Source organism: Numenius arquata, chromosome Z (assembly GCF_964106895.1).
Source record: "Numenius arquata chromosome Z, bNumArq3.hap1.1, whole genome shotgun sequence".
Lineage (NCBI taxonomy): Eukaryota > Metazoa > Chordata > Aves > Charadriiformes > Scolopacidae > Numenius > Numenius arquata.
In genome coordinates this window covers 14,218,006-14,237,944 of record NC_133616.1, presented here as the reverse complement: position 1 = coordinate 14,237,944, position 19,939 = coordinate 14,218,006, and the positions used below count along the sequence as shown (strand labels likewise).

The 19,939-nt window shown below is 36.8% G+C and overlaps 1 protein-coding gene across 1 annotated transcript in view; it reads left to right on the top strand.

Annotated features, from left to right (window-relative positions):
• Positions 1–1,341: 1,341 nt before the first annotated feature.
• The window catches only part of CPLANE1 (ciliogenesis and planar polarity effector complex subunit 1), a 60,692-nt gene continuing 42,094 nt past the window's right edge, over positions 1,342–19,939 (top strand). Inside the window, exons 1-15 of the mRNA XM_074165834.1 lie at positions 1,342–1,496; positions 2,382–2,517; positions 2,711–2,830; positions 3,683–3,909; positions 4,260–4,366; positions 5,783–5,939; positions 6,666–6,769; positions 6,928–7,110; positions 8,616–8,865; positions 9,899–10,051; positions 10,760–11,520; positions 14,146–14,330; positions 15,868–15,948; positions 16,839–17,003; positions 17,754–17,927. Coding sequence (XP_074021935.1) covers positions 1,416–1,496; positions 2,382–2,517; positions 2,711–2,830; positions 3,683–3,909; positions 4,260–4,366; positions 5,783–5,939; positions 6,666–6,769; positions 6,928–7,110; positions 8,616–8,865; positions 9,899–10,051; positions 10,760–11,520; positions 14,146–14,330; positions 15,868–15,948; positions 16,839–17,003; positions 17,754–17,927 — 2,884 coding nt within the window. The 5' untranslated portion in view covers positions 1,342–1,415. The remainder of the gene's footprint in view (positions 1,497–2,381; positions 2,518–2,710; positions 2,831–3,682; positions 3,910–4,259; positions 4,367–5,782; positions 5,940–6,665; positions 6,770–6,927; positions 7,111–8,615; positions 8,866–9,898; positions 10,052–10,759; positions 11,521–14,145; positions 14,331–15,867; positions 15,949–16,838; positions 17,004–17,753; positions 17,928–19,939) is intronic.

Genomic DNA, 19,939 nt, shown 5'->3' with positions numbered 1-19,939 from the left:
CGACAACTGGATGATTACTTTTGTTGGGTTTGGGTTTGTTGTTGTTTTTTTTTTTCCCCTTCTCTCCCAATGTTACTCATTCACGATCAAGATTGTGGTTAAAGGAAGGTAGAAAGGGACGTGGTCTAAAGTGGATTGAGGAACGAGAGCCTGTTTGATGGAATAGCTGATTTAAAGGAATCAAAGGCGATAAAATAAAATGCTTGTATTTCACCTCAAGTCCCGTATTCCACGGACAGGGTTGGTCTCTCACAGCTGTGTCTCTTGCTGTCACTCACCCCCTATCTCCGAATGCTGGTGACCGCGCACGTTCTCCCTCAGCAGCCCGCCTGCCCTGCTGCCGCGGGCCCTGCGCGGTGCCCGGCTTTCCCCGCCGAGGGCCAGGTACTCGTCAGGTCTCTGTGACCGCTTTTCTCGAAACGCATGAGGCTTCTACCACAGCCTGCCAAGCCGGCAAGCTCCGCGGCGAAGGGGCAGAGGGAACCCGCATGCCGAGCCCTGCCAGGGAACCCAGGGAGACAGACAAAAGCCAGCCCCTGCGCTGAGACACTCCCCCGTCAGTGAGGCGTCGCGGGCGGCACCAGCCCGTCGGGCGGGGCCGGCGCCTGCGCACTGCGCTGCCCCCGCCCCGCCGCCGGCCGTTGACTCGTAGCCGTTAGCGGCGGTTGGGCCAGCAGGGCGGTGAGTGCGGCCTGGGCTGCAGCAGCGACAGCGGGCTTTGGCCCGGCGGGGGCTGTAGCGGCGCGCTTGGTGCTCCCGGGTGATGCGGCGGCGGGCTTCGGCCCGGTGGGGCTATTTCGGCGGGCTCGGAGCTCCCGGGTGATGCCGCGGCCCGTCAGCGCCCTGGTTGTGGTGAGGGGGTATATCCCGCCTCCCGTCAGCCCGCGGCGTGAGGTGGCTGCGCGGCGGGGACGCCCTCCTCCTGCTCACTTAGTCAGCTCTGGCTCGGGTGGGAGGCGCTGTGCCCACGGAGCCCCGCGGGTGTTTTGCTTCGAGTTTCTTACCTTTTGCGCTAGGGAGGCTGTGAGTGGGGTTTTTTTACTTGCTTTCTGCGTTCTTATGAGAGCTTTTAGCAAAGTCCTTGTGGTTTGTGGCTCCTTTTTCTCAGCTCCTTCTGGAACAAGCGTGTAATCTGCACGGCTAAACTGCAAATAGCCTGTGGGCTATGTGAATGAAAATAGCTGTTTTGGTTTGGAAATACAGGTAAGCATCAGTTCCGTTTGCTTTTAGCAGAAGCTGCTGTAGTTAAGAGCTTGTATCTTGATTCCCATTTTCTATTCCCACCCCCCAAATCATAATAACTTCTTGTCTTTTTTTTTTCTTTCTTCAAATTTTCTATAGATATGTGAAAAAGCCACTGTTTGCCTTTTTTCTTTTTTTTTTTTTTGTATTGATTACATAGAGGTTTAATAAGAATGGAGATTAAACTAGATGTTCTCATCTCTACGTGTATCAAGCAAAGGAAACCATGGCCTCGCATCTCATGGATTGGACAGGTAAGTGCAATGAACTCTTATTTAAATAAAATTCTGTAAAGAGTAAGTTTCTTAATTTTATAATACTTTCCAATTCCATTTTGGGGGGGGGGGGGGTGTAAAAAAAGAAAAAGCCTCAGGGAGTGATTTGAATGTACCTCACTTAAGAGTTCTTGAAATAAATGATATATTTTTTTTTTGTTATATATCTTACTGACTTGTGGCTGGACTTCTAATACTTTTCTGATAAACAGTAGGGAGGTGGGGTTTTTTTCTTTTCTTTTTTTACTTAAAAGACCTATGTCTTATATGCCTTGTTGTTTTGATGGTTCTAGTTTTTCATAACCTTTTTTACAGTACACTGTTGGAAATTGTGAAGAAAACTTTTTCCTATTCCATCCTGTGTTTTTTGAAAGACATGCTTTCTTAAGCTTTTTGATAAAATGAGACTAAATTTTTTTTCCTTCTCTTCTAATATGTGTTCTGAGTTTAAGTAGGTAACCATTTAAGGCCAATTCCCTCTTCTATTGAACTCACTGGCAAAAATCTCACTGAATTAAACACTGCAATACGAAATAACCAGTGTCTAATTTGTTGTTGTGTTGTCATTTGTTGGTAGGTAGTTCAGTTGAGGTACTTTGAAGAACTTTTTAATAACGATTGTAAAATGAGTTTGATAGATTGAAACTTGTGCACCAGATTCATTATGACTGTAGGTTGATGCTAGATACAATGTTGTCCTATAAAGCAAATCGGCCAAAGAATGAAGTTAATATGGTAATTGCAGCTGTAATATCTTTTTTTTTAATTATATTTCTCTAACATGTATTAATCTGTGCATTAATTTGCAGGCTTATGTAGAAAACAATATTTTTAAAAATGAAATGCTCTTTTTTCTTTCAACAGGAAAAAGAGGCTGTTTTTCTTCTAGATGATAAACATATAAATGAAATTAACCTGACATCAGGGAAGACAAAGAAGAAGATCCCTCGGCTGCAGTCATTGTTGAAAAATGTGGTTGTTCTAACAACATCAAGAAATGGTTAAGTATAGTATTTTATTTCTTATAAACTCGTGTTATTTTATTAGTAGTTGTAACAGTTTAGAAAGGTGTAGTATCTAAAGGATCTGCTGGTTCACTGTCAGCTTTAGAACTGTGGCAAGGATGGCAGGGAAGAAAGTTTAAGTACTTCACAATAATATCCTTTGAAACATCTCTCCCCTGGTGAATGCAGGTGCTTGGTTGGCAGGAATACTCACAACAGGAGAGCTGTTTCTTTGGAATAAAGACCAGGACTGCTTGAAAATTGTGCCAGCAATTGAAGAGTCTAGGAAAGTAGTCGCAGCAGCACAAGGTGGGTTTTTTTCAATTAGTCTTTTGAAAAATGGTATAGCGCAAAAGTGATTTTCCTTTTGTTAAGTGTTATTGCACAAGTAAAAGCTGTATTCTCACACAGTTTTGTATTTGTATAATTTGTATGCTAGTTAAGCTCTGACAAATGTTCTCTTGGTCACTTGAATGGTACCATTTTTTGGTACAATCTGAAAAAGTAATTTTTAAATACAGGAAATATTTTATTTTTTAATGGTTACTCTTTAACTAGAAAAACATTCCTTACTAGGTTATCAGTACCTTAGAGCAGACATACATCTGGTTTTAACCCTATACGCATAAATCGAAGTTTATTCTGTAGGTAGGTTTTTATGACAAATGCTAAGTGGAGACAATAATGTAAAGGCACGTATTTGAAAACTTCCATGTCACATATTGTCATGTATAGAATAATCTCACTGATACTGGGTTCTAAAGTGAAGTATTGTACAGGCAATTCTGGCATTTTGGGGAAGATCAGTAGTGCATTTGGAGCTGAAGGTAATGGATAGTAGATCACTTACGCATTTATGAATAGTTTTCATGAAAGATGGATTTCAGAAAAGGCGATCTCAGCAAGCAGTTCTAGTGGTTGAGTCTTGTGGGAATGATAATTCATAAAATGCATTAAAAAGGGCATCCCACCTGACACTATTGCTGCCCAAGGTCTACTGATGAAGCTGGGAATGAAAGATACTTAAGGTGGAGCTTGGATTTCATGTGATAGAGGAAAAGAAAAAGAGATTTCCTTTTTCTTTCTTAAAAAAAAAATAACAGAGGAGCAGAAACTAGTCTAGCACTTTGTTGTGTTTGTTGTTTTGTTGTCTTTCCCCAGACTGTTTAATGAGATTGTACTTGTATGTATCTGGAGATGGTAGAAAGGCACTGTTAACTACTCCTACAGCATGTGTCTTTTTGTGGGAGAGCACAGAACATGAAAATACATCCTCTTATAAAAATTCTTCTGGGCGTTGGACACAAATTTTGCCTGATGAATCAGTCATGTTGCCTTCTACTGAAGAAAAAGAACTTGGAGTGCATGCTGCTTTTATACAAAATGAGGTAAAAATACGTCCTGAAACAATCACTTAGTCTCTTAAGTAGAGCCACAGAAGCTACAGTGACTTTTGAGAGTGATGTTTGCTGCTTTGGTGTTGTGTTCAGGCTTAATTGTTCAATTCATGTTAGACTTAATCACAACATAATAACAGCCATACTGGATCAGATCAAAGTCTATCTGGCCCAGTAATATTCTTGCCAGCCTTTATGTTTCTGAATGACAACATTATGTTATTCAGTCTGAATTGTAATAGCTATTGATCTAAATATTTAAAGAGAAAATTGTGTGTAACCAGGTTCTTGGGTTTGTTTTGTTTTAGCTTCTGATTGTTGTTTGTGTTTTTTTTCCACAGATACTGGGTGATTGCTGTTTGTGCTCTTTTGTGTTTTACTCTGGAGAATGTTTGGTGCTCACATTTTTGATTCTTCGATGGCAAGAAAATAGCTTTAAATATGTTAGGTAAATTTAAAGATAATTAGAAGTTACATTAGCTGAAGAGGAACATTTTTGTTAAGTACTCTAGAGCAGGGATTCAGGGCTGCAGTTGAACACGCTTGCACTCATGTCCAGTTAGCCTATGGTTACAGACACTTACTTAGATTTGCATATGTACATTCTTAGCATGCCACATATATGCATATGTGGACAATGTATACATATATATGATCCATATATGGATAAGCATTTAAATATGGTTAATGTAACAGCCTTTATGTATGTATGCCATACTTCGTTTCTTTATCTGGGCTGGGACTGTGCACTGTAATAGTTATACTGATGCAACGACTTAAAAAAAACAATTGAAAAATAATCCTGAGTACATGTGTAGTCCATTCATCTTCCTAAGTGAGATGTGTGAGTTAAAATGGATATATCCTTTGCAGGATTTGAGCTTGAGTAACTTGCTAATATTTTGCCCTATGCTTGATGGGGTACGACTGCTTTTGTTAAATGATGCTCTTTTGATACTAACTTTAGTAATGATTTCTGCCTTGCCCAGGTAAGCAGTATCACTCTTCACTCAGTTTGTCAGTAGCATGGTAATGCCTTTGTGGTAGTACAAAAAATGAAATGGAGTGTAACATTCCCAGTGTAGAACTGCAAATATATATATACTGTAGTACTTGCAACCTGAAATTGTAATCACGCTTCACAGCCATGTTACTCATAATTTCTTTATGCCAACTATCGCTCAGTTTTGTTGCTTAATATTGTTTAATTAATTTTTTCATGTTAATGCTTTGGCTTTTGTCTGTTAGGTGGTATGCTTCCAAATGGAATCTTTCTCGTGCTTTCTATCATGTTTTGAATCTTTTTAGGATCATAGAATAGTTTGGGTTGGAAGAAACCTTAAAAGATTGGCTGGTCCAACCTCCCCCCTGCCATGGATAGGAACAACTTTCACTAGATCTTGCTGGTGGAAGACCAATCAAACCTGACTTTGACCATTTCCAGTGATGGGGCATCCAGAACTGCTTTGTTCAGAGCAGTATACTGTTGATTTTCATTTTTGAATCCTGAGTGTTGCTGTGTTGGATCACATTACACTGTCTGAAGATGCCACTCCTGGCTAGAATGCAAGTGCCTTAATTATATGGCGTGAATATGTATTTATTTGCATGTTCTACACATATAGTCCAAATTCCTGGCCCATAAAAGTAATTCTCAGTTCTCTGACATAATTTTTAAACTCATGCAAATACAAAGTAATTTTCATTTGTAAGATTTTTGAAGAAAAATAGACTGTATTTTTTTTATTGTTCATGCTTTATGTGTCTTTAGGATGGTTTTCTAATACACATGAATCATTCCATTCAGTTTAATCTCTTGGGTTTGTTGTCTTTTTTTTTTTTTTTTTTCTCTTTTGGTGTTCAGTTCTTTGCCATACCAGATCCACTGGGTACAGCAGACTTGTTCTCTTGTTAATTTGATTCCTCAGTGTGCGTCTGTAAAGTCAAGAGGAGCTTTGTTATGTGCATTTGCAAGGGATGGACTTCTGCTTGCAGTCGCTGTTAATCAAACTGATCCTAAGGTATGAATGATAGACAGGATGCCATTTAAGCTAATATTTCAGTTTGAATGAAGTAGTAACAGGCCTTTAATAACACATTTTTATGAGTGATTTTTCAACATTCTTATTGACGCGTGATTATGTTCGCATTGATATCCATAGCTAAAAAATTCTGCCACAACTTGTAATTTTCTGAATGCCGGTATTCAGTTAAGAAATCTATGTGAGAGCCTCTGTCGCTTCTAATCTCCAAGAAATACAATAATAAAGAAATTCATTTCAGTTACTGCATCTTTTCTGCAAAGGTTCTGAATGATTCTCAGGCTAATGTGTGGAGGTTATGTTCCCACTTCATAATGTTATTCCTTCTAACATCTCAGAGGCCAAATCTTAATGTAGATTTTAGTTGACAGGGACCAGTTTATTTCGTGTACCAGGATGGGATGATGCAGTCCTTCAAAGCTCCACTTGTTATTCACCAACAATGTTGGAGAAGAGGGATGTTATATTATTTTGAGGGTTTGAGAAAAAGTTATGTATACAGTAATTTTAATTATTTTTCAAATGTAGATATAGGTATAGAAATTAATAAATAGTAATAAATATTGAAGTACAATGTCACTTCTTTCATGTATAATAATGTTTCCAGTATATCAAATGTAATGCATAATTCCTAATAGAAATTGTTTTTTACTATAATGACACTTTGATACAAACATTTATGTTTTATTTACTTTTTCTTTCTAGGCAACTCAGATTTTGTTTTTAAACACTTTGAATTTTGTAACTGTTTCCGGTAGCCTTAAAGGTTGTAGTAGCAAGAATAGTACAGTCCCATCCAAGTTTATTAGGTCAGTAATTTACATTGTCTCTGCTGCTGTTGTGGATTTTTTGGGTTTGTGTTGGGTGGGGGAAGGGGTAGTTGTTTTTTTTAACTATCTTTTTTTACTGTCCTGACCTTTTGATACAGAAATTTGACAGAAAAATCTTTTTTTCCTGCCCAATTTAGATCTTACTGGGTTGGCGATATGAGTTGGACTCCTGATAGCCTTTTCTTGGCTTGCATGTTAAAACGTGGATCTTTGATTTTATTGACATGTATGGGTGAATTGCTGACCTTGATTACTTCTGGCTGCTCTGTAGAATTTGGACCAGCAGAGTTTATTCCATTTCATCCACTAATAATGTACAGGTAAAAGGGTTTGAAAATATTTTTTTTTTTCATATTATTATATCTTGCTTTCTAATGTATTTTTTTACAATTTTACTTAAACTTCATCTTTCAAATTCACTCCTTTGCTTTTCATGTGTCTTCTCAATATGTTTCTCATTCGTAGTTCTCTTCTATTTCTTATTATGGGTTTGTCGTGATGAAAATTGGCATTATGAAAATGTAAGTATACAAAAGTGATTTGGGTTTTTTATGTATTTGAATTTAGTAGTAATTAAAAATACCATGTTTTTGTGATGTAAGAAGAAATTAAACTTACAGAAGTACTAAAAGTGCGGTTTTATTTTAATCCAGTGGTATCTCTCTGCTCACTATTTAATTTTACCTATAGAACTTTGCATCACGTTTCCATATCAAATCTTATAAATAACATATTTGTGCGGACAAAAAGTAGTTAGCTTTTTAAATGTTTTTTGGCGTTACTCCAGATCAAAATTTTGAAATTATGTTGCTGGGTGCATGAGGGAATAGAAGGATCTCTGATAATGCTTTTTAGCGTAAATTTAAAGTTACAAAAAGTAACAGTCTGAGTAACTAGAAGAAACAGAATTTAAACTTTAATTCCTCAGAATTAATGTGATTTTTTTAAAAAAATATTAAAGTCAGATAGTGTGTAAGTGTGACACTTCATGAAAATATTCAAAGCTTTGTAATGCCTTCTTACACTGGTTGAAGAAACAGATACCAAAATATATTAAAATACCTTAATTATGGTTATTTATTGAATGCATGCAGCTACTTTGTTTTCAGATAACGTACTAACTTTTGGACTATGAAGAAATAAAAAACCCAGTAATTTTACACCTTATTTCAAAGTATTAGAATACATGTGCAACACAGCTTTCTGGAACTCAGTGTGTGATTTGACAAGACAAGGGTTTCTCAGGCTTCATTTGTAAGAGAAGACTTGTGTGTTCACTTAAAATTTTCTGTTCTGAAGTAGTAAGATTCAGTAGTAAGATTCAGATCTTGAGGGATTTTTTATTTTTCATACATGAATATAGTAGAAGCTACTTAGAATTTCATCTTCAAACACTCATCATAAACAATAAGAGCTAGATAAGAAAGTGTTATATTTAAAATTAAATATATAAATATAATTATAGAAAAATATTACTATAAATATATATTTATATTAAATCTAAAATTTCACAGTAAAAAAAGTGTGAGAAAAGTCAAATTGTGAAAAAATGCATATAGTACTTATTAATGAAATAATAAGAGAATAACTGAAAGCTTTTTTAATTGTTCTTTAAATTGAAAAAGTTGCAACTGCAGCAAAATACTGGCATCTTGCAAGCATAAATAATGTTATTGAATGGGACACTTCCTTATAATTCTGAATAGACGTATTGGGACACTAGTGTGAGTGGTGTTAAATGTTCATAAGTTATTACTTCTCTATTCTTTTTGTGCTTATTGTATCAAAAAATAAGAAGCAACTATCATATGTATCTTTATTTTAGACAGCAGTACTCTTTTTGTCAAGACTCTAGTCAGTCTCTTGGGTCTTCAGCTTCTGAAAGTGATGTTATGAGACAGAGATTCTCTGTTGCTTCACATTCAAGATTACCCTACCTCATTGTCTCTGATGGGTACATGATAACAGTGCTTAGATGTCCTAGCAACCTTTCACCATCAGGATTTGTAAGATCCCGTTTGCTTGATTCAACCCAACGACTTGAAAACATCTGTCAGAATTTGCTGAACTCCAAGGTAGGGTTACGAATTATTTTGTAGGCTTTAAGTGAAAAACTTCATGTGTGTAAAAATGTGTAATTTTTAAACTGAGTACCTCAACTGTGTTTACTGTGATATTTCTATAAATTCCTTTCAATTTTAAAGTTGTTTTGAAATAGTGTTAATCTGGAAAACAATGAATACACAGCTTTCTCTAAAATTTTATTGCTTTGATGTCTGGGTGACGTTTCAGTGTAGTAAAGACAACAATCTTAACTGTCACAATATATTCTTTCTTGAACTGTAAAAGAAATTGGGATTTCTATATCTACAGAGTTGGTTCAGGGCATTGACAGGTATTATGCTGCTCTGACCAACTCATCCTTTCAGAATGATGCAAAAAGAATTCTGTAAAACCTCTCTTAGTCTACTGCTGTTTTAGAGCAGTCAGCAACAATCCCAGTGGTGCTGTGTGCGTGTGTCCGGTAGGTTCTCAATCGAGGTTGTCAGACAATTCTAAATCAAGCTAAGTCTGCTAGAAGGGAAGCCTTTGAAGGAAGAGGTCCTGCAACTGTTGCCAACTGTGTAAGATACAAGAGAGATTAAGTTCAGAATTTCTGCATTTGGTGATGATACACAACTTCTCTTCCAATTCAGTTTGTATTTTGGATTTTTGGAGAAGTGAGCTATGATGGTGTTCATGCATAAGCTAGAAGAGTGGGCAAGGATTTGAGCATTTAAACAGATACCTAACTAGTAAGAGTGTAAGAAAGCCCTACAAACTGGCAAACTTGTAGCATCACTTCAGGGATCAAGAAAACAGATTCTTTTAGTATGAAGCAGTTAAATTGTATGGTGCTGAGGAAATTCTGCATTCCTGAAGCATGGTCAAATGATAGTTTGTTTCTCTGCAACATATGCCTGCTGACCTGTTGTCCTTTTCTGTCTGGGACTTTTAAACTGAAGCTTTTACAGAAGGGACAGATTTCCTTGTTTTGTTTAGAAAGTTTTTGGTTTGATCTTGCTAATGAGAGATACTATGTTTTGTGTCGCTGTTATTTCCTTTTAGTCTAAAGGGAGACATCTGTGTCTACGATCACTGTTGTCTTTAAAAGCTAGTCTTCTAAAACATGCTCAAAACCAAAGTTCCATCTTTTCCACCGTTCCAAAATTTCTGGAAGAGGACACAACAGAAATGAGTGAGAAAACCATGGATTTACTGGTACTTAATAGGTTTTTTTTTTCCACTTATAGTTATGCAAATGATTTAACTTTAAGGTATTCTAAATGTAAAGAATAACTTTCTTCAAACAATATAGGTATATTTGCTCTTACTAAGTATATTTAAAGTAAATCAATATTGGTTAAATTCTTATTTTCTTTATAGGTGCACAGCATATGGTTCTTTTTCTCAACTGAAACTTGATTTTTATCTTCAAACATCTTATTTCTTTCTGTGATCAAAGTTGCTGTGCAGCCTTTCCCAACTCTGTTTCATGCTTTTGGTTTTTGATTTGTTCGTTGAAGTTTTTGAGCTTTTGTTGTATGGCTCTTATATTTTACGGATACCTGGCAAAAGCTCTTACTCATACTCTGTGCTTAGTGAAGGATGAGGTTTCACTTTCTGGTATAAAAACTACTGCTGTGTTTACAATGTTTTGTGGGTTTTTTTTATTTTTAGATAATTTCATTTCCATCTGCCCAACTATTTCAAATATACACATTTAGTCTGAGAGCTAGATGAAATTGCTGTGGATTAAACTTACTCGCAATTAAGCAAGTTATAATTAAGCTTAAAGATTTCAATTGTGAGACTGATTAAATGGTGATTGCTTGCATACTATGCTCTCTCTCAATAGGCTTGGATTTGACTATTGATTACTTTTTATTTTCTTTTTAAAATTTAATTATTTTTTTTTGTCTGGTTTAGGATTATGAAGAAGAATCAGATGATGAAAAGCAGTTTTGCAATAGCCCTTCCAGCTTCTTTAGCCAAAGAATCCATTCATTTGTTGGTAAAGCTGATCAAGGCCACTTAGAATTTGCATCTATGTCTGATACTATCCATGCAAAAGACAATACTGAAGAGAAAGATAAAATGTCAGTGGAACTATATTCCATTCAGAAAAACCTCCTTGCTGCATGGCAGATAGGGATTTCAAAAAATATGGAAGAGAAAGATATGTTGCTGAATTACACAGTGAACTGCATTATCCATTTTTTCAACATTCTTCAATTTGTGAAATGTTCTTTGCTAAACCAGGATGCATCTTTAAACAAGTCTGTGAAGAATATTCACTGGATGCATTGTGTCCTAAAATACTTGAAGCACTGTTTTACTGTCTTGTACTGGCATTCAAGAGCCAGTCTGACTGGGCATGTGGCAAAGCTGACATTACACTCTTTAAAACTGATGCTTAGAGAGCAACAAGATCAGTTGTTCTCAAAAAACCTTTTGGCATGCTTCTGTCTATTGAAAATGGTTTCTCATGTTCTGAGTAGGATATGCATACTAGAATATGAGAATTTTGTTGCGTCTCCTCATGGTAATAGCCTTGTGGAACTTGACTCTCTGACGGTGCCTATTTTCCTAGTTCTTGATGAGAGTAGTACTCAGCAGTTCAGCTCACTGAAATCTCTGCTTCAAGAGCCTCCTCAAGCAGTAAAGCATGATGCAAAAACAGAAAAAAGGTACGGATGATCTTTGCATGGGAAAAAAAATACACAGGAAAACCAGGTGATCAGGCCCAGTCAGCATAGGTTTACAAAATGCAGGTCCTGCTTGACTAACCTGATCTCCTTCCATGACATGTTGACTTGCTCAGTGGATGAGGGAAAGGCTGTGGACGTAGTCTACCTGGATTTCAGTAAAGCCTTTGACACCATTTCCCACAGCATTTTCCTTCAGAAGCTGGCTGCCCAAGGCTTGGATGGGTGTACTCTTCTCCAGGTAAAAATTCGGCTGGATGGTCAGGCCCAAAGAGTGGTGGTGAATGGAGTTAAACCCACAAGATGTGTTTCTCAGGGCTCAGCACTGAGGCCTGTTTTCTTTTAGTATCTTTATCAATGATCTGGACAAGGGACTTGAGTGCAGCCTTAGTAAGTTTGCAGGTGACACCAAGTCGGGCGGGAATGCTGATCTGCCGGAGGGTAGGTTGGCTCTACAGAGGGACCTGGACAGGCTGGATCCATGGGCCACGGCCAGTGATGTATGAGGTTCACCAGGGCCAAGTGCCAGGTTCTGCACTAGGGTCACAACATCTCCACACAGCGCTACAGGCTTGGGGAAGAGTGGCTGGAATGTTGCCTGGTGAAAAAGGACCTCAGGGTGTTGGTCAAAAACCCAGGTGGCCAAGGCGGCTAACAGCATCCTGGCTTGTATCAGAAATAATGTGGCCAGCAGGACAAGGGAAGTGATCGTTCCCCTGTACTCAGCACTGGTACAGTGCTGATGCCTCACCTCAAATACTGTGTTCAGTTTTTGGCCCCTCACTACAAGAAAGGCACTAAGTTCTGGTGCCAGTCCAGAGAAGGGCAGTGAAGCTGGTGAGGGGTCCAGAGTACAAGCCTTATGAGGAGCGGCTGAGGGACCTGGGATTGTTTAGTCTGGAGAAAAGGAGGCTGAGGGGAGACCTTGTTGTTCGCTACAACTAGCTGAAAGGAGGTTGTAGCAGGGTGGGGGTTGGTCTTCTCTCCCAAGTGCAAGTGATAGGACAAGAGGAAAGAGCCTCAAGTTGTGCCGGGGGAGGTTTAGATTGGATATTCGAAACAAAAGGGTTGTCAAGCTTTGGAACAGGCTGCCCAGGAAAGTCACGTCCTTGGAAGTATTTAAAAGACAGGTAGACACGGTGCTTTGGGACAAGGTTTAGTGGTGGACTTGGCAGTGTTAGGTTAACCATTGGACTTGATGATCTTAAAGGTCTTTTCCAAGCAAAGAAATTCTGTAATTCTATATTTTGGAACAACAATTTTATTTTTCAGTGTTATACTAATTACAACACCCTTTAGTTTCTGTGTCATAATCTATGGAAAACCATGATAATCTGTTAAAGCACACACTTAAGGCTCAGACCTATAGTTGAATATTGTTTAGTTACGGTGCCTAAAGTAATTACTGCCAGTCAGTTCAGAGATAATTGGTGGGTTAACAGCTCACACTATATGTGGTAGTGCCGAATCAATCCAGGTATTGCAACTTAAGAAGCGTTTTGTGCCTCTTGCCTAGTCCACTCCTTCCCATGCGGAAGTTCCAAATGCTGTGGAGCCATGATGCTCCTCATATGTAAGTTTTTTACAATGTCAATTTAGTCAGCAAAGTTTGCACTTGATTATGGATATGGTGTCCCAGAGCAATAAGAAAACCCCCAGTGTATGGAAACTTACGGAAGTATCAGAGCTCTTTGTCCTTTGAAAATATAAACTTGAAAGAAGCTTAAACTGAAGAGTGCTATCCAACTATTGAGAAAGTATGTTATTATCACTGGAGTATTTCTCTACTGCAGAATTCAAATCCAAGTGTATTAATCACATGAGCAAGCTGTTCTTTTCAAGAGATTTAGAACCTAAGGAGTGTTGTAACTCACTAATCTTACGACAGTAATGTATTTCTTTAGTAAGCTTAAAATGTAATACTGTGTTCATTGCGAATTTGATAGGCAAGTTTCTGTTTTCTCTCAGAAAATAGTCTGCATTTTTGACTAATTGTGTTCCAGGTACTGAGCACTGTACATGTGACTGACTGTGTTAATAATGGAAGCAGTAGTGATAGAGGAGATGATGCAGATGTGTTGCAGTTCTCTGAGTTTTTTCAAGTCCCTGGCCATGTATCAACAGGCTTATTACATATGTGAGCTGGTACATCTAATAATGTACCAGGGCAGCAGAGACTTGCCAGGCCTAAACCCATACTCTGCAGTCTGTTGTTTCCCTGTCTTTGCTGTTCTGTGTTACGCTTTCATTGTATTTTTAATCAGTCTTGTTTATAAAGACACTGATACATGTTTTGAGGTTTATCTTAGGTTATTTCATTTCACCATTGTTTAGATAGCAAGGGATTCATTTTGGGTGCATTTGGATGCTTAAAGTAGATTGATTCTTCCAGATTTGCATAAATGCAGCCGTGTTTGTTGGTCAAAAAGCAAAAACCAAGGCAAAAAGTGTTTTATTTTTTTCCTGTCATTGAAGTCAAGAAAGTAGTTGTTAACAAAATACAATTTAGTTTTTGGATACGTAATGCAAAACGTAGACATAAGAAATAGATGTAAGTAACTGTTGACTTTTGATGATTTTCATACTATTATATTTCTTGAACTACAGGTTGATGGTACTGTGGCGATTATTGTATAAGAAAGTGGTTTGGTATCAGATGCAACTGAACAAAAAAGTGAACAAGAATGCAGAAGAAGAGTCTGTTGTCTCATCGCTTTTAAGTCACATACAAGCGACCCTCCAGTCTTCAGGAGTGACCTTAGAACAACATTTGAAGATTAATTCTGTGTCTGGTTAGTACCTTGGAAAGAATGTTAGGTAGTTGCATGGATAAGTGAATACTAGAAAAATTAGATCCAACTTAGTGACAATCCATAACTGACCACCAGATTTAAGAAAAGTTAATAGTGGAACTTGTCTTAAAATTCTGATCAGAACTCTTTCTTAAATACTTCATGTCCTGGTATACCTGTGGATTGTACTATAATCTTTAGAGCTTGTTGAGCTAAATAAAAAGACTTTATTGTCCAGTTTGCTTTGAATCATATCTTAGAGAATCTGAATGCAGGATCTGAATTCTTATCTCATTTGTATTGTGTTATTTCCTCTGAAGTAGACGGGCATTGCAATGTGTCTTTTGCTGGATTTCTTTGTAGAAATCCTGTTCATTCCATGTGATCACTGAGGACATGAGCATGTCATGAATATAGGCAGCCTCAACTAAGCATCTAATTTAGTATAACCTAATGTAATAGACTTAAGCTAGCACACTTATTTTGCAAACAGTATATGTTGTAGCTTAATTTCCTATACGTTACTGTCCTATGCTCTATTTTCCTTTCCTCTCCCACACTAATAAGCCCAGCTTCCCATTTATATGTGCTTCATACGACACATTAGCTCCTTCATGTCTCTTTCACTCATCCTAACAGTACATACAACTTACCCTTCCTTTCCACGCATTCCTTATGTTCTTTATTTACATTCAGTTTGCCTAATAGACATGGCACCGTTTATAGATGAGCTAGAGTAATATTTATGCTGATGGGCCAGGCAATACCTGAACTGGCTAGCTGCTGATTAGCAGGGCAGAATGGCAAATTTGTCCTTGTTTTTTCTTCTATGGTAGCAGTTTATTATTTCCCTCCTCCTCCTTTGCCCAGGAGATCTGCTCTTTTGCAGTTACCTTTGTGTCAAAGTATTTAGGAATTGATCAATGGATTAAAAATTGGAATAGGAATAGAGGTGGAGAGGTGACATTTAGGGAGATGAAATGTATAACAGTCCGTAAACCTGTTGTTTGAAAGGGCCTTTACAGTGAAAAAGAACATTTATGTTCAACTTTCTAAGTAATTTAAAACTACTTTTTTCAATGAAAAACGTCTTCCACGTCATAGGAAATATGAAAACAGATAAGAGAAAATGCGTTTCCCCATTAAACTCTTGTGGGGTTTGAATACTGAAGTTTCTGACTATATAGTTAATGTTTATAACCTTGTGTAATCTAAAAAAAAAATCTAATTACTAAAAAGCTTGTAGGAGGAATTATAACCTGGATTGATTTTTTTTCATTTAATAGTGATTTAGCATTTTTAAAAAATGCCAGGAGGGTTATTCAAAGTCATCAGATGCTGAAAACTTAGATTTAACTCTGAGAATAGAAATTTGCTGGAGACTCGCAAATTTTATTATGTAAAATAATAATAAATAAAATTTATTTAATAAATAAATTATAATAAATCTGTAATACTGAAGTAAGTGCGTGTGTGTTTGCACATGTAAAACTAACTATATAGAGCTTTTAATATGTTACATATGTGACTTTGATAGGTGAGGAGAAGTTCCTTTTAGGCTCATATGGAGAATCTGTGGACATTTGGAAAAGATCCCTTTGTGAAATCAAGGCAAAAGGTAAGGGATAAAGTCTTTCTTGCGGTATAGGGGTAGGTTGTATAATCACTTTATGTAGTTATTTGTGACCCTCTGCCCTTAAAAAAAAAAAAAAAAGAGGGCAAGACACATAAAGGGTGCATATTTGAAATTAAGCTGGGATTTGAATAGAAACCCGTCAAAACTTAAGTCTGCTTCTTGAGAAAATTGCATGGATTTCGATTTTAATATCAGTGTTTTCTTGTGATTATGAAGTACTTGGTGCAGAAAAGCTCTTGGTATATCTCTGGGCAAGAAAGAGACAATGAAAAACAGATGAACAAAAATCCATTCCTTTTAGTATAAAGGATTCTTTTGTGAAATGAAAAGACTTAGTGTTTGGGGAGTAACAAACCAAAATACTTTATGGCAGGAATTTGTTTAGGAGTTGATTTAAAACAGATATTCCAGAGTCTCTTCCCAGGCATCATGAGAAAAAATCTTTGCTAGTTACTATGAGGAGGAATACCTTACGCAGAAAGAATTGACAGGATATTGGAAGCTTGGTGGATGTCTAAGCAGTTTCTTTGTGGCTTAGGCATCCCTTCTTTGAAGGCTATGCTACCTAAGCTCTTCTGTCTTTGTACATGTCTTAACAGTTACACACTATATTGTTTTTAAAACTTTTGGATCTCTAGAAGTGAAATTGTTATGGATGAGCATTAACTCGCTAGTAACTGAAAGGCTGTAAAATGATCATATTTTCTAAAATAGATCCTCTTGGTTCTACTCATTCTCAGAGTATATCTTTACATAGGTATGTTTCTGGAGAGGGAGGAAGAAGTAGTACTTTCAACCCTGTTGTGTCTGGTTTTGTGTCTATTGTTTCTTTTCCAACTGGACTTCTGTCCTTTTTTTCTCTTTTAATGCAGGAGGAAAAAGAACATGTTTTCTTCAAATTAGATATTATCTTGCAATATTATTTTGCCACTTGTATCAATACAACTTGTGTGAGGCTCAGGGACTCTGTGATCATCTGGTAGGAGAGATTCTAAGACGATTGCAGCTCTCAATGAGTCAGATGGAAAAATTTTCTGGTATGTTTATATTATTGCATAAAAGTGTGGTAAGGTATGATGATAGTTTGAATAACCTAGTATCTAATTTCTGTGCCATAATACACACACTTGAGAGCATGCTTTTCTCTTCACACTGGGCTGAATTCTGGTTTTGGTGACTTTGAAGATCTTGATCCTCAGATTTTCTTTCAGCTGCACTTGTTGGAGTAAGTGTTTGGCTAACTTTCGTTTTATTATTAATAGTGAAAGCATAGACTCTTAAACATTCTTAAATTAAAATCACTCAAGGAAAGACTTTAGATAAGAAAAATAAGGGGGAAATGATGTGATTTCTTTTTATATCGGTTTAACGTTTTTTTATGATACAACAAAATGAAATAGTGGGGTTTAGATTGGTTACCAGTCCTAAATTGACAGACAGTGGGATTTTTTTGCAGATGCCAATAATTTTTTTCTATTAAGTCAGAGTAGTAAATCTAAATTTCCAAACTTAAACAATTTTTTTGACTCAGTGCTCATCTAAATTTAGATACTAGAGATCAATCTCTAGTCATTAAAAATATAAAAGTCTTTTAATATTGATATAATGTGCAATTAGTGTAAAAGATTAAGCTCTGTAAGTCCTGAAATCTTGTCAAGAAATTAAGTAATACCATAGTTTGCTTGTTTCTTGAGAATGTTACATAAGCTGTGATTAAACAACTTCAGAATTTAAATTATTTTAAATTTTCATCATAATTTTTTTAATTTAATACCTGGTTTTTTTAGATACCAAGTATTTTCAGCATGAACTATGGATGGTAACAGATATTCATACTGAAACTGCTATGGCTGTGATTCGATCCATGGCACGATTCATGGCCGCTTATTTCACAAATCAGCTGCTCTATATCTTTCCCCCGCACAATATTGACATCCTGCATCCACTTCACATCAAACAAGGTATTTTCTTTAAAAGCAGTTTAATTTGCTGTGCTTAACTCTTACCATTTTTCACATGTATATCAATGCTGCCTGTAATGCAGTAACGTGGTGATTCATAGTTTAGCACCATTAATTGTAAAGATTAAGTAACTTGTTTTTTTTCGGATACCTTTGTTGAGGGAGCCATGTGTCTGTTTGTGGGATTCACGTTTTGCATCTCTTGATTATTAAAAGTAATTAAAGTTAATAGTTGTGCAATTGAACTATTTCATACATAGAATAGAAGCATAGAGTCATTTAGATTGGAAAAGACCTTTAAGATCATCAAGTCCAATGGTTAACCTAACACTGCCAAGTCCACCACTAAACCTTGTCCCAAAGCACCATGTCTACCTGTCTTATAGGTAAATAAGCTGTTTGTTGTTTTGGTTTTTGGGTTTTTGTTTCTGGTTTTTTTTTTTTTTTTTCATGAGTTCTAGCCAGGTCTCTCTGTTCAGGCAGGCTGGTCTTTTTTCCTACTGGCTTGTCTTTTGGCACATAGGGACAGCCTGCTTCTGTGCCTTCTAGATTTCCTTCTTGAAGAATGTCCAGCCTTTGGGACTGCGTCTCAGTACATCAATAATTTTTTTCTCCTTTTTTTCTTAATTTTTCCCCCTGCTTTGAGGTTTGTGATCAAAATCTGATATTCAGGTAAAAGGATGCTGTGTTGTTTTCACCTAAATTAGGCAATATTAGAATTTCATGGTTCTTGCATTACTTTTTCCTAAAGATTTATCTCTGACTGACTTCAATCCTCCAACAAGTGATACTAAAGCAGTGCTTAACAAATAGTTGAATTGAATCTGTGATATGGTGTGATCCAAACTGAAAAGCCAGAGGAAAGCATTTTTTGCTTATTTGACAGTTGGGCTCTTGGAAGCCAAAGCGCTTCAGACACCATGTTGTCAGAACAAGTGGGAGTGTCAAGTGGTTTGTTGTTGAACCCAAGTAGTACTTGTTCGCTTAGGTCCTGTATTTCAGCAGAAATGCACTCAGTAGAAATAGTATTTATCACTGTGAGTGATTTATCATATTTCTGCAAGAGATTCTGTTTAAAGATTTTCCTTGTTAGGAAATTTTTGGTTTCAGAGTTAATTTTTCAAAGTGATTAAATGTCCACAGGAATGAAGAGTTGTTTAGCATTATTGTAAGTACTCTACTAGTAAGTTCATATTATAAAGCCAGATATTTCTCTACAATATTAACTTATTTTGATTGATTAGATTTTCTGCAGTGTTTGAGTACATTGACTATATATTTCTGTACTACAACATACAGTGGTATGTATTTTTTCATGGTCTTTTGGATGTTTTAATTGGGCAACTTTCCACGTAAAACCTACAAAATAAGACCTTGATTTTAGTACTTACATTAGTCAAAGATCCATGTACGTGGTGAGACAATCTTGGAAAAATTGTGTTGCACAAGCTGGATTAGTGTGAATATTTCCCTAAATATGTCATTGCCTCAACAGTAAACAGAAACTGTGAGAGAAGCAAATATCTCCTTAGAGTTAATGTTGATCACCTCTGCAGGAAACCCATGAAGTGTAACATTGGAAACCAGATCTAGACCTCAAGAAACAAGGAGATACTAAATTTGCTGTCAGTTTGTCTTGATACGCTCTCTTAAAGTAATGTACTACTCTTTCTAGAGAACACATTGTAGCTGTCTGTCTTCTGCAATAAGCAGCACAGTGAGTACAAAGTACATGGGTACAGTAGGAAAACTCTCAATTTCAATTTATCTCAGGTGTGTCCTCTGGAATATTCTAAGTATATGTAGCATACTTTCAAATGTTCCTTGAATAAATCTTGAAAGGAAGAATAAAACACAAGTTTTGCACGTGCTTGGGTATCCCGCATTATTAAGCAGAAAAATATCCGACACTGACCTCACTATTGTATCATAGCATGATCTGCATCTGCCTCCTGCAGATAAACCCTGCAGGGTGCCTCTAAAAAAATAAACAGCAATTGTACACTGGAATG